Source organism: Gopherus evgoodei, chromosome 12 (genome assembly GCF_007399415.2).
Source record: "Gopherus evgoodei ecotype Sinaloan lineage chromosome 12, rGopEvg1_v1.p, whole genome shotgun sequence".
Taxonomy (NCBI): Eukaryota; Metazoa; Chordata; order Testudines; family Testudinidae; genus Gopherus; species Gopherus evgoodei.
Genome location: NC_044333.1, coordinates 21,244,754 through 21,260,091, shown reverse-complemented (window position 1 = coordinate 21,260,091; position 15,338 = coordinate 21,244,754). Strand labels below are relative to the sequence as shown.

Below are 15,338 nucleotides of genomic sequence, written 5' to 3'. Positions count from 1 at the left end.
CAGTTTAAGAAAGTCAGCCTGTTGACTGATAGAAGACATTCACCTCTATTAGTCATATTCTCAGTGAAGGACTATCTGACTTAAGTAGCTGGCATGTATTATTGGGTCAGTTGCAGGGGTGAGGAGGTGGTCAGGTCTTATATTTCTAATTTGGTTAGTCAGTTCTGTGTATTACCCTGGAGACTCAGTTCAATTTCCAAAGACCAGTTTCTCAAATTGTGCTTGAAACGTATGCTGGGAATGCCTGCCTGGCAGTACGCTACTTTTTAAAACTTTGGTGTTCTCTTGGGAACCACTGGAGCCTTCTTCCACTGTTTATATTTCCTGGAATAAGAAGACATGGTAACAATGAATTCCAAGCCAATATTGCTAAACTAGGGCCTGATTTATCTGTCTAGATACTTGCATGACCTCTCTCACCGTGGTCTTAGAGTGCCTAACACATAATTAAAAATAGAAATAACAATAATGCTCTCCTTTTTCCCCTCCTTCATAAACTGGAGGAGAAATAGCTTGATTAGTTTATAGTTTTTATTTGCTTGCTTACGCGAGTTGGTTGTGGGCCTGTGAGAAGAAATTGTTGAGGGAATGCTAATTTGAAGAAGTTAGTTTTGCATTTTGCTGCAAAAGTGGGGAGGCTTGTGGTCATTCTGATCTTTTGTGTGAGTGATCTCCATAGCTCACATCCAGCTCCTGGAAAAGTTCTCTCCTTTGCTAACAAGCTTCCCCACTTGGTCAACAGTGTAATTGTTCCATTGAATATGTTTCTTTTTGAGACACCAAGATGATAGTGGGAGAGGTGTTTCTCAGCCAGGGTACCATTTGGACTGTTGAACAGCTGAGTCCTCCTCTATTCTCCCGCCTTGGGTGTCTTTTACACTGCTTTGCTGTGAGAACAACCACTCCTGGTCTGCCCACACACAGCCTCCATGCAGATTACTTCCAGCTATACTTAGGGCCCTACCAAATTCACAGCCATGAAAAATGTGTTGCAGACTGTAAAATCTGGTCTCCCCCCATGAAATCTGGTCTTTTGTGTGCCTTTACCCTATACTATAGACTTCACGGGGGGAGGCCAGTGTTTCTCAGATTGGGGTCCTAGCCCAAAAGGGAGTTGCAGGGAGGTCACAAGGTTATTTTAGGGGGGTCATAGTGTTGCCACTCTTACTTCGGTGCTGCCTTCAGAGCTCGGCAGCCGGAGAGTAGCGGCTGTTGGCCGGGCACCCAGCTCTGAAACCAACACCCTGCCAGTAGCAGTGCAGAAGGGTGGCAGTACCGTACCATGCCCCCTTTCTGCGCTGCTGTCTTCAAAGCTGGGCAACCAGACAGTGGCAGCTGCTGGCTAAGGGCCCAACTCTGCAGGCAGCAGTGCAGAAGTAAGGAGGATGGCAGTACCATACCATGCCATCCTTACTTCTGCTGCTGGTGGTGGCTCTGCCTTCAAAGCTGGGTCCTGGCCAGCAGCTGCTGCTCTCCAGCTGGTTAGCTCTGAAGGCAGCGCTGCTGCCAGAAGTAAGGGTAGCAGTACCATAAACCCCCCTACAATAACCTTGCAAACCTCCCCCCACACACACATTCCTTTTTGGATCAGGACACCTACAGTTACATCACTGTGAAATTTCCGATTTAAATAGCTGAAATCATGAAATTTATTATTTTTAAAATCTTTTATGACCATGAAATTGACCAAAATGGACTGAATTTGGTAGGGCCCTAGTTATGCTGTATTAGTGCTTTAGCCAGCCACTCTTGAATTACACTGCAGAGCAACACCAGCAAATTCCCAGGCCCAGACTTTCTCTCAGAAATGTGTATCTTGTACTGTCCAGCCCTCTCCTGGGCTACACAAGCTCATGTGAAGTCCATCATTTTATTAATAGAAAATGATGTGCACAAATCCTGTTCCCCCAATTGAAGTTTCCCAAACACTTCAATCCAAGCACACTGGTTTAGATACAACGATAAAACAAATTTATTAACTACAGATAGATTGCAAGTGACTACAAGTAATGAAGAACAAAAGTCATAATTAAGTACAAGTAAATAAAAGGTAAAATGCAACTAATACCTCACTTAAGTGAACGTAAAGCACCACGTGTCTCTCAGTCTTACTGTCTGAATTCCTTTCAGTCAGGATCTCTATTCCCAGTCCAGAGCTATTTTCTGTGTTCTTCAGCTGTTATCGATGTTGAGTAGAGGTGAAGGGAGAGATCATTTGGGGTGTCTGTTCTCCATTTTTTAAATCTTTTTTCCTTGCGGATCATCTCCAGCTGGGGTTCAGGAGACAGAGTCTGTGGGGATGGGAACCTCCATCAGTTTCTTTGCCAAGATGTAAATTTCTCTTTCTCACCCTTTCTCCTGCCAAAGAATGCCCATTTAATCAGATGCTGGTCTATCTGATTTCATTGACACCTGGCTGAGGAACTGGTTTGTGGCTGCTCTTAATATCCAGGGATCCTAGTTTTCCAAGATTAAAAAAACCCAAAATACGCCAATTTAAAAAAATGGTTTTTCCTTGATTAAAATGAAATGCTGAACTCTCTAGATAGATAGATATTGGATAGATAACACTGGTCTACAATTTTTGAGAAGTCGTCTGCTTCAAAGATAAAATGTGCTATTTATTATGTATTTTGATGTTCTGAATTCAAATATGACAATTAAAACAACTGATTGGCTACTGTTTCTAAGATATTTAAGTTTTTACATTTTATGTCTATGTGTATTGTGTAGCTAGTAGAGTTTTAATCATAAATTGTAAACCTAGGTCTTATCATGTGTTTATGGTTGCTTTACATGATAATATTTCACCTCTCCTGTTTATGTAACACTTTTTAAAAATCAGCAAAAGGGTGTTATAAATAAAATTTATTATGAAATAAAAGGCAAAAAACTATTATGTATATAGTTTAGTCCTATTCAGTGTCTACTCGGCGATTCTTGGCTTATCTCTTGTATTCATTAAATGGAGCATCTCTTGTCACTGTCCGGCAATAGTCTGCAAGCATTGATGGGCTCCGTTTGCCCTGATAGCCTGCCAGGAGATTCCAGTGCTGTAGTCTGGAGCCCAACAGCTCTGCCTTACTCTTGGGTAGTTCCAAATTCCTGACAAGGTCATTCAGTTCACCTTGTGTTATGAGGTGTGGTTCAGAGGAGCAGGATGGGAGAAAATGTGGGTCCTGTGACATTGATGGTTCAGGACCAGAAGTTTCATCCTCTTCCTCTTTCTCGTCTGACTCAAGTGAGAATGATTCTGGTGCATCAGGAACCGGCAGTCCTTCTCCGTGGGGTACTGGGCATACAGCTGATGGAATGTTTGGATAATGCACAGTCCACTTTTTCTTCTTTGACACACCTTTCCCAACTGGAGGCACCATGCAGAAGTAACAATTGCTGGTATGATCTGTTGGCTCTCTCCAAATCATTGGCACTGCAAAAGGCATAGATTTCCTTTTCCTGTTCAACCACTGGCCAAGATTTGTTGCACAAGTGTTGCAGCATATGTGTGGGGCCCACCTTTTGTCCTGATCTCCAATTTTGCAGCCAAAAGAAAGGTGATAGGCTTTCTTAACCATAGTGGTTATACTGCGCTTTTGTGATGCAAAAGTCACTCCACCACAAACATAGCAGAAGTTATCTGCACTGTTCACACAAGTACGAGGCATCTCTGCTCACTTTGGCTAAACAGAAATGTGTCCCTTTGCAAAATCAAACACTGACAAAGAAGAGAGCATGACACTGTATGATTTCTAGAGCTGATATAGGGCAATTTGTTCAGAGTGATGTAAGCTTTGTTATGACTGCATCATCCATGACTTCTAGGAATAACATGATGCAATTAATATCATGTATGACACAATACCAGCTTCAGATTGCATCCTTCATTGTTTTGCCTAAAAAGCAAGTACTGTCCAAACCCAGTCATAGATTTATTCATAGATCCAGTCAAAGATGTATTTTAGTCATTTCTGGTTTAAATTGAGATCCCTTCCCTTTATAACTCACTTATCCTCCGCCATTCCCAAGTCAAGGGTCGTATATACTGACCCAATAGCATACCTTGAAAACTAGAGCCAATCAACAATTTTAAGCATCATTTTCGTTCTCAGTGACCCAGAGTTAGTAAAGTTGGACTACATTTATTTCAGAAGCATTTTGGCTGTAGAGCGGTGTAATCAGTTGAACACAATGCTTTATTCATATATATCCCCATTTATCCAGCTCTCCATATTAACTGAACCACCAGCTGACAGTGGCTGGGGTTCTGGCTATCAGCCCTGGGTGGCTGGGGCTCTAGCTGTTAGCTCTGTGCCCATGGCTGGCCACCTGAGGCATACTCCCCCCCCAGAAAACTCTTTGCCAGTTCTCCTGATTATCCAATTTATCCGATCTGGCCTGATCACAATTAGATTGGATAAATTGAGTTCTATTGTAAATTTAAAGCTCTTTCAAAAATCAACCAAAAGAGGGGGAGGTTGCATGCATTGAATAAATGACACTTGTACTTTCAGTAAAATTTAGTTAATTGTTAATGTATGGTTTTTATTTCTTCACAAAATAGAAATTTTGTGTCTGTGTTTTTGTTTTGTTTTTCTGGCAAATGGATTTCTAGGATTCCTGGTGATATCATACAGTAGAATCTTATAACTTTACATACAGTTTTGCTGCACATACTTTACCAGGACAATAATAATCAGCAAACTGTGAGTTTTCAAATGATACCTCATAAGGTGTACTTTGTATAGAATTTATCATACCCTTGGAAAAGGAATGAACATAGGGGTTCAGACTGTCATAGTATGGCCACGCAGGATGGAATTCTTGAGGAGGCCAAAAGGATCCCCAAAATGCACATCTGGGGCTGTGTGCTGTTTAAATTGGACATAAAGGAGATTTAGAGAGCTATTTGTCATCTCATCAGCATTGCAATAGCTTCCTATCAAGGGGTCTTGTGGGGATACCTCAGGGTGAGGGGTTTAGAGTTGGAGGAACAGGTGTCCTCCATGAATCTCTGGATTTGGCCTAAGGGGAAGGCCATTTCAGGGTATTTCCATTCACCTTTGAGGCTCCTTGGGAGTTTGACAGGGCTATTTGATGACTGATAGTACCAGATGCTGCCGAGAGGTCAGCAGGATGTATGTACATGTGCTTCTGTGCTCTCCTCCTGCCCATCAACAAGAGAAGTTGGCAGTAGTTGAGGGTGCTCAGTATCAGTCTACACTGTATCCCTAATTCACAAGCCTTCATTCAGGGTGAAATTTGGTTACCTTGAATTCAGCATTGAACTTCCACAAGATGAAACCTGGTAATTCATATTATTCACCCTTCCAGCCAGGGCGGATTTGATTTAAATCAAATTGATTTAAATCACTAGTCAGGAAGACACGATTTAACATGGATTTCTACATAAAAGTGCATTCTTGTTGGTTGTTATAACCTTAATATGTTAATAATTATAACCTTAATAATAATATGTATTATTCACAACTCAGAGATAGATGTAGGTTTCAGTTTTAGAAGGTACACGCTATACATTTTTGAAGTGATTTGTGTTGAAAAATTTTCAGATTAGTTTTACAGCTATATCAGAAAATGAATGATTGTTTGGTTATTTCATTTACTTCCCAATGACTTCATAAATATCTGCTTCGCTTACCTTTGGTAAACTATCTCCAATTAAACAGGTTAATCATTAATATTTGGAGGATTTTTTTGTTATGCTGTATTAGGAGGAGAAAATCACCAGACAGACATTTAAATTGTTTTATTTAACTAAAACAATGTTGTATATTCTGGATTTTTTTCTTCAACAGCAACCATATAATATTTTAACAAAACAAGCATGAATTTTTGAAGTTAGTTAAACATTCAAGTTTTTTAAAATCAGGTTTGTTTTTGTTAAAATAGTTTAATGAAATATTTAAAAAAAAACCAAATATTAAATTGACTTTGTCAGCTAGGTCAACATGATAAACTTAAAATATTGGCTTCTGGAGGTAACTTAGTCATCTTCACCTTCATTTTCCTGTTTGTTCATAATCTGGAAAAGAAAAACAAGCTTTCCTGCTTTTTCCGGTCCCAAACTATTTCTCAGTTTGGACTGAATTAGTCCAAAGGAAGGAAATATTCTTTCTACAGCAGCAGAAGAAGCTGCTGCTGTTAAAAGTGAGATTAGCACTTCAACAGTCTCTGAATCCAAGTGCTAAAGTGACTTTCATTCCTTCACTGGTGTGACTTTCTTTAAAACGCCATCAGCAAACATATTTCTTGAATGGCTCTTATTCCCAAACTGGATCTCTTTTATGGCCTGCTGCCATTATAGGTTTTCCCTTCTAGTGAGAGAATGGTATGGGAGATCTCAAATCAATGAAGGCTACATTCAGAAAGACCTCAAGATTTCTGGAATATGCTGCTCAAACAGTTTCACTTTTGTTTCTACTGCCTGTCCCTCCCTTCTCACATTTATCTCCAGACTTCTTCTCCTTGTCCAGATCTATTCCACCCCCAACAATCATCTATTCGTTGAAACTTTGCACTTTTAGAGAGAGGTAAGGGATTGATTCTGTGTACACAAATTTGCAGAGGGACACTAGGGTTGAGGTGTATTATTTCTCACCTCTGTATATTTATTTTAAAACATTTTTGCTGTTGTTAAGCATGTTATCTCTGGAGACCCAAATCCACAGTTTTCAGAGTAGCAGCCGTGTTAGTCTTTATCCGCAAAAAGAACAGGAGTACTTGTATGCATGCGAGGAAGTGAGCTGTAGCTCACGAAAGCTCATGCTGAAATAATTTTGTTAGTCTCTAAGGTGCCACAAGTACTCCTGTTCTTTTTGCAAATCCACAGTTTGAGAACTGCAAAACTAAGCATCTGATGATATCTTCTAGACCAGTGTTTTCCAAACTTGGGATGCCGCTTCTGTAGGGAAAGCCCCTGGTGGACCAGGCTGGTTTGTTTACCTACCCCGTCCGCAGGTCCGGCCGATCACAGCTCCCACTGGTTGCGGTTCACTGCTCCAGGCCAATGGGCGCTGCTGAAAGCAGCGCAGGCCGAGGAACCTACTGGCTGCCGCTTCCAGCAGCTCTCATTGCCCTAGAGTGACGAATTGTGGTCAGTGGGAGCTGCGATCAGCTGGACCTGTGTATGGGGCAGGTAAACAGCCCGGCTCGCCAGGGGCTTTCCCTACACAAGCAGCATCCCAAGTTTGGGAAACACTGTTCTAGACTGAGCCCTGAGTCCCATTGGGTAGATAGAAAGATCAGCCTCAATAATCTACACAGAAGTCCCTCGAACCCTGTAAGATTGGGCCCCTAATCCATGAATGGTTGGAACTCCTTTACAAAACTTTTCTTAAAGATTACATGAATACATTGTCTCATGCTATAGAGTAAATATTTATAATCCTTATTCCATGATCAGATATCTTTTGAGCTATAATGTATCTTAATTAAAACTATCTTTAGATAGGTTTTTTCCTCAAGAAGCATTTTATCAGAAAAACTGATTGATTTTTTTTTTAAATCATTGATTTTTATCCACCCTACTGCCAGCTGTTGCTCCTCATCTAGAAACTATTTTTACTGTTTATCACTGCACCAGGATGAAAAGTTCGGTCTTCAGTCTACTTCTCTATGCAACAGTCTCATTGAGGAGACAATCAAGAATAGATGTAGATGTAGGAGCAGTGTGTGTCAGTACAGTGCATCTGAGCAATATACACAATACAGTAGTGCATGGAAACCTCTATTATTTAGACACAGACAAAGATCACAGGGTCAGAGAAACAGTGATATTTAAAAATATACATTAAACAATTTTCCCTGCCTTATACATGCCCACTAGCATCTTGTGGCAAACAGTAGATTTTATATTTGCCTAAAATTGCATGAAGTGTTGTTAGTGGCTCAGCAGCTTCCTCCCAAAACGTACAAATGTTAATTATAATGCACCCTGAGCCCTACATCTGCCCTTGGCCCTCACCCATGTCGATTAATTAGGCGCACACTCCAACCCATGTCATTTCTGTACCTTCCTGGCCTGATATTAATTTCTGCCTCATATCTCACCTACTCCCTAACCCCCTGTCAGTTCCACATCACCCACCCCCACATCTACCTCTTTCACCGCAGGCATCCTCCTGCCGCTCTGGAGGCTCCTTTTCACACACGTCCTCACTCATGGCCTGGATGAGGCAGCTCAGTGAATCAACACCGAGGTTGTAAGATGCTTTGGGGCAGTGACTGTTTTTTGTTGTTCTGTTTTTACGGCACAAATTCGACTGTTCAACTCCAATGTGAAATCAGTCCTACTGTATGGAGCTGAAACCTGGAGGACAACCAAAACACCATCAGGAAGATCCAGACCTTCATTAATAGCTGCCTCAGACGGATTCTCCAGATCCGCTGGCCAGACACCATCAGTAACATCCACCTCTTGGAAAGGACCTATCAGCTCCCAGCAGAGGAAGAAATCAGAAGGAGAAGGTGGGGTTGGATAGGACATACACTACGTAAGCAGCCAACTAACATCACCAGACAGGCACTGCGGTGGAACCCCCAAGGCAAGCGGAAAAGAGGCCGTCCAAGAAACACCTGGTGACGCGACCTTCAGGCTGATAGCAAAAAATGGGCTATACCTGGAACCAGTTAGAGCGAATGGCCCAGGATAGAGGACTCTGGAGATGTGTGGTTGGCAGCCCATACCCCGATTGGGGTGACGGGCATGAGTGAGTGAGTGAGAACTCAATAAGGTCAAATCCCCTGACTGGGGCTCTTGTGTACTAGCACAATATGAACATTTGTTGTTGCCCTTTTAAGTGTTACAGAAAGAGATTGAATTCTTCTTTAGGAAATGGCTTTCAAATTTAAAGTTAAGGTGAAAAAAACTCACTTCTCTCTGACACTCGTTACTTTCACGTCTTCATCTAAGGGCCTGCCTTTACAAGAACATAAGGAATTGACTTGTTAAATGTATGTTACATACACACAACTCTTCATTGAAAAGTATGCTATTAGTGTTGTGAAGTTAGAAAATGCCAGAATTAAGGATCAAGAATAGACGTAAATTATAATCTGCTAATCATATCTTGATGTAAGACTGAGTCATTGGCTGTTTCTTTTTTCACATGTAGCTGTTCGCAACACTGAATGGACGTGACAGTTGTTCAAGGCTAAAGACAACACTGTGCAAATAGGCAGAACATTTAAAAATGTTTCATTGCTGTGATTGTGACCAGATTAAAAACCTGCACAAAACCAAATACATTTGGAAGTATGCAACACCTGTCACCTACTTTCCTGTTTCATTTGCTTCATTGGCTACATGGAAAACTTTTGGTCTCTGCTTTCTTTTGGAAGAAGAAATGTTATTCCAAGAACTGATCCTTTTTTATAAACTTGATCTTAAAATTTCTTTTCAGGGCCCTAACTAGCCAAGATGCCGATCGACGTTAATGATGTGATACACCTATTGTGCCGTATCTCTGAGGAGAGGAAGATGAAGGCTGCTATCAAGCATGCTGGACAAGGAGCGCTAGTAGCGGGTGCAACAGCATTTCTCGGGGGTTTAATGGGGGGTCCACCTGGAATAGCTATAGGTAAATACTCTACCATATAAGGAAAGATGGTTTGGCTCATAGTAAGATGAGCTGTTGAACTAAGGAATTAAAGAATTGATGCGTGATGTGGTTTAAATAGAACGTAAAGCAAGTTTTCATAATACTTTTCTGAGAATGAAAAGATACTCTGAGCCGAATGCTTTGGCTTAAATTCATGGCTGATATGGAGCCCCCTGAAGGAACTATTGTTAGATCATTTCCAACAGACCTTTGGTAGATAGAGAAAAATGGGTTGGAAGCTCCCAATTTTACCCCTTAAAGAAATTTATTTCATTTGGGTATAAAGTGAGGGGGAAGAAATCTTCCCAGTCTCCACATATCAAGGGGAGTGAGGATCCTTCCTTAATAAAAATATCCTTCTGACAGTAAGGTTTATTTAAAATTTTGTAGTGTGCTGCTTGGCATGCTGGATGTATTTAGTTTTTTCAGAGTACCATGTTCCCTGTCAATTAGCGTTTCTTTGTATAACAAAAATGATATATTAAAGCCCTGAGCTTAGTAGTAATGAGAGATACGGAAGAGAAAATTCCAGATATCTCCTTTATTAATAACCTTTTGTGGCATTAAAGCTAGATTACAACTGGTGTCACTTGTGCCCTATTCCTTCAAACACTTGAGCCACGCATGTAAGTTTACTCCCATGAGCAGTCCCATACCCCTCAATGGGAATACTTACATGAGTAAAGTTGTACATCTGCTCGTGTGTTTGAATAATTGGGGCCTGAGTGACTTCATTCATAAACTTGCTTTAACGCCACAAAAGGGCATTGTAGAAATACAAAATAAACATGTAACAGCACAGCCGGAGATACAAAGAGAAACTGTAAAGCTACCAGCATTACAAACACGCATCTTAATTAATTATCAGAAAAAAAGTCTTGTTACAAAGATGCTACTAAACTGTCTAGTAAGAAATAGGTAAAACCAAATGGTTGTAAGAAATTTATAATATCCAGACCAGTAGGAGATACTCAGATGAATGTAGCTGTCCGTATACTTAAATAACTGGAATTATAGAAATCACCAAATTAAACCAACCTGTTAAAGCCACGAATAAGATAAAAAGGGACAGCTACCTTAAAACTAAAAAGTGCATTGTCCTATGTACCCCAGTTTAAGTGACTGTCTTCCTGCCATTGCTGCTAGGGACAATGCAACAAGTGCTTTGTTGGGAAGGGAGACTGAGTGCTTGTGTGCATCCCTGTCTGTATACAACTGTACCTGAGTCAGAGGACTCTGATTTTATCTAGATTCTTACACTGTAGAAGTAAGTGACTGAACTGACGCTTGTCCTGAACATTCTAAAGTGTTAGCTTGGTTATGGATGCACTTTTAATTAAGTTTTAGCAGGGATATGCACTGACTGTGGTGTAGATGGGTCCTTGGCTGTGTTACTCTTTTACTGTAAACTGAATAGGAGGGTTCTCATTATCCCTGGCTTTAAGGAAGTCATATGATGAGTTCCCGTGCTGTATCTGCCCCCTGAGAAATGTGCAGTTTATCTTGCTTTCCAATGCCTAGATCAGTTGCTTGGATCCTTTTGAGGGGAGTGGATTGGTGAATGTTAACTGAAGAAAACCAAATGATTGTGTAAGAAACCTGCTATTCTAAGAGCCACATCTGATTTCTTACATGTGGTGCTCCCTAAATCAGGTATTGATGTTCTCATAAAGGTTTGATGCAGATGAATGCAGCCATTATAGGCTTTCAAGCTCTTCACTAGCATCACCGGAAGAGTTGCAAGCTCAGTAAAATTTGCAAATTAAAAAATGTTTCTTGTGTGAAATGCATATATAAATGATGTTCTAGGAACAGTCCCTAGTGTGAGGTTCTGGAAGCTGAGGGGTGTGGTTCTGGAACCCAGCTTGCAAACCTGAGACAGTTAAGCTAATCAGGACACTCCTGGTGGCAGTGTAAATTATTCAGGACTTTACATTTGTTGTTTTATATTAGAAAATTACTTTACAGCTTGGAATTAATTCTCTTTTGAAAGGGAGCACCCATTATATAACTTATTATTGAAACTTCTCCCTGGGGTAGGCGCAGTGACCACCTTGACAGCCACATAGGATCCCCCACCCCCAGGATTCTTGGGATGGGATGGATCAGCTCTGTACAAAAGATAAGAGCATGTTTTGGAATCCAGGGTACTGCCTGACCAGTGAGAGAGTGCTGATTCAGTGATCAATAGGGTGACTCTCTCTAAATCAGTACTCCCTAAACTGCTGGGTTTGTTTCCCATCATATAAGCACCAGCTATACAGGGACTTTACGAAGGAACAAGAGTAATAAGCCCTATTTAACAGAGGCAGAAAACATGTACTGTGCTGTGGATTTGTAATGAGAGAGAAGTAAGTTAACTTTGGCCACCAACATATGATTTGTCTCATGGTTTCCTTGACCAGAGGGCTTGATTTAAAAAAAATCTGTCTTATCCAGAATCTGTGATCTTCTGTCTTCTGAAGAGACTAGTCAATGCCATAAGGGATGATTTGTTTTTCACTGATTTAGGGTTTTAAATTATTAGTACTGATTGCGTTAAAAATTGTTTTTGCGATGGGAGCTGACTTAAAATCATGGAAACTCTTTCTGGCTTTAACTAGTTTTATATATAACCATTAAAGTAAATGTGCCTTGACCTCCCAACTATTTTCATTGACTTCTGATAGAGACAGCAGCACCAGTGTTGTTGTTTGAAGCCTGGTTATTGTTGGGTAGGATTTGAAATTTAATAATAAAAAAGTGGAGACTGACTAATTACATCTTTATTGATTTTCTAGGGGGTGCAGTTGGTGGTTTATTTGGTGCTTGGATGTCTGCTGGACAGTTTAAGCCAGTCCCTCAGATTATACTGGAACTGCCTCCTGCTGAGCAGCAGAAGCTCTATGATGATGCCGTAGCTATTATCAGGAACTTAGACTGGACTGATGCTGCACAGTTGACTGCACTTGTAATGGGAAATGCCGCCCTCCAACAGAAGTTGGCAGCAGTGTTAATAAACTATCTTTCACATGAGCTAAGAGCAGAAATACGGTATGGAGAGTAAACCTTTTCCGAGTGTGTTGTGTGTGTTCACTTTACAATGAAGGGAATTTTATTTTGACAACTGTGATCTTTTATTTAACTAACATAACAATTACTAGTCAGTGCAGCTAATTATAAAGTTCAGTAAATGCAGTAGGCAGATACAAATATTATTTTGGCTTTTGTGAATCTAGAATTATATTACTATATTATCTTAAACTGACTTGCTGTGCAATTAAGCAACTGTGTATTGAAAACTGAAATCAAGATCATAAAGCATTAAAGGAGCGATGTTTCTCACACCAACTATCACGGGGGAAAATTTTCAGAGTCACTGTAGTGACTTAGGCTCCTAGGTTCCACTTTTAAGAGTGACTTAAGCTCCAAAGTCACATAGGCACTCTTGAAAATTTTATCCAGAGTCTGCTCATGTACTGTAAAGGTTGCAAGAATGAAGGGACATCTGCTGAGAAGTTAAATATCTTCTCAAACTTTTCTTCATTCCCTGCTACAACTTTATGCTAATTATTGAGTCATTTATTCACATACAAGTCTGACACATGCCTCGCGTAACCTTATTGCAACAGGTGGACAAAATGTGCACAGCTGCATTGCTCCTGCTATCGTAGTATGCAAACGCTAGACCTAGAAGGCTGCTAAAATGGTGGTGGCTGGCATCTCCCATCCAGTCACAGAATTGGGGTGGTAATCTCAGCATTGGCTTATAGAAGAAAAATGCTTTGCTCTGACTGAAGTTCGTTGAATCTGAACTGCAGGTGTTAATTATCATTTCTTTAAAGTGTTTTCAATGTTTTAATTATCTTTAAAGCCAGAGCGAACCTTTTTCTGTGCTGCAGTAGTGCAGTATATGTATGTCTTGTGATAGAAAAGAATGTACCCCCATACCCTGGTGGAGTATCATGTTTTTATGTGTTTTGCTTTAAAACAAATCAGGTACATCCAAACTGTGAACTGAAATAGGAGCAAATACGAGCACATTGTTTTATTATGTCAAACTATCTATTGAATAACGATTTGGGATGGTTTCCTACACGTGTTGCCTGCAGACTCTAGATGGAATTATGCTTATTATCGTCTGATTTTCCACTATTTATACTGAAATGTTGTAAGACAAGCTCACGTGTACAAAGGTGCCTTCTTTTATATGTAAAAACGTACAAGAAATGAAATTGTTTTTATGTTATGTTCTTTTTCTAGTAGCAAAATCAAAATAAAGACTTTTCTTTGTCAGGCTTCTAACATTTGGAATCTGGCTGGGGAAAGGTGTTTTTTATTGACAATTTACCAGATGTGTTGGGTTTAGCTAATATGCTTTGTGCACATGTAGCATGCTCTGAGTAAACCTGTATTGATCTTCCCCTGCAGAGTTCATGGGCTAGGTTGACTGTCACTGTCTTTAGTACTGTAGTTCTTTCCACTTTATTGGAAAGCAGAACAGAAGTGGATTATAATTGGGCCAGTCTGAGTGCATAATAATACCAAAGCAGGAGAGTACAGTTTAATTTGCAGAGTATTTGTAATACAACAGTTGGCTTCGTCAAAGATTTTTCAGATAAATGTAATCTTACATGTTTTCATACAGTCTGGTATCTGTTTTAGAAATATCACTGTGCACAAATTTGGGCAAGCTGTAGAAAACTGTAAATTGAAGTAGTTGCCTTCATAGCCACAACACTTAAAATGAGACATTGCCAAAAAGGGATAGCAGATGACAATGATTGGCTAGTTCATGAGACACAAAGCCTTTCACATCAGGATCATCAATTTAAATCCAGCCAAGATCAGTAGTAACTTGAGGGTAATTTGACATCTGATTGTAAAGTGGTCCATGTAAAATGAGATGCTGGCTTCAGTTCTTTTGTTCTAACAAAAATGGCTATGGCTCAACGTGCTTTACATTTTACACATGGGGAAACTACGGAACAGGTGGAGTGACTTGTTGAAGGTCACCCAACAGATCAATGGCAGAATCCAGGTCCCCTGAGTCCCAATCCAGCACCCTATTCACTGGGCCCCACTGCCTCCTGTAGGCAGATGTCTTCATGATGGCTCTGATTCAGGATAACACTTAAATCATATTAACTTCAGTTGACTGTTGTCGGGAATCAGAACCCGTTACAAGCATCCTTGCTGGCAGCTGGAAAAAGTCAGTCTGTAGACTGCACTACCCACAGGTTCCTCATTTTCTCCCATAGACTTGAGACATTCTGCTGGGGCAGAGTGTGACTGATCTTTAATGGATTACGCTGGGCTCCTGCGCTGTCGATTTGCATCTCACAACTTGGAGTTTCCTAAGCACATCACTTTGTTTTATTCTGCATTTCAATAATCTCGACCTGTTTTCCGTCTCTCTCTGCTCCTAACACATTGACAATAGGGTGCTCTATGAGAGGCTCTGTTGTGATGTCAGAATGTCCAGATGACTGAATGATCCCAATGGCTGAACACACCAGGGTGTTGCTTATAACTTTAGTCACGATAACACACTGGGTTGCAGTGAACATAGATGAGTCATCTTTAGGTAAGCAGATGGCCAAAATTGAAACTTCTTGCAGTGCCAAAAGGAAGTGAGCTCAATTCTCTTCTTTCTCAGCATCATTGTCTAGTTCGAAGCACTGATGCAAATAAACTCCTGAAGGCAATGAGACTGCACGGGCGCCACTGTGCCAAAAACCT

General features: G+C 40.5%; 1 protein-coding gene across 7 annotated transcripts in view; it reads left to right on the top strand.

The window, feature by feature from the left end:
• C12H19orf12 (chromosome 12 C19orf12 homolog) overlaps positions 1-15,338 on the top strand; it is a 78,271-nt gene that overhangs the window by 6,717 nt on the left and 56,216 nt on the right. For 6 of the 7 annotated variants that reach the window (XR_004002769.1, XR_004002770.1, XR_004002767.1 and 3 more), the window contains exons 2-3: positions 9,420-9,596; positions 12,398-12,650. Coding sequence is in view for 2 of the 7 variants with exons in the window: in XM_030581231.1 (XP_030437091.1) it covers positions 9,437-9,596; positions 12,398-12,650 (413 nt within the window). In the remaining 5 variants the exon portion in view is untranslated. Of the gene's footprint in view, positions 1-9,419; positions 9,597-12,397; positions 13,890-15,338 lie in introns of those variants that run through there. The other variant, XM_030581232.1, reaches the window with a different exon arrangement.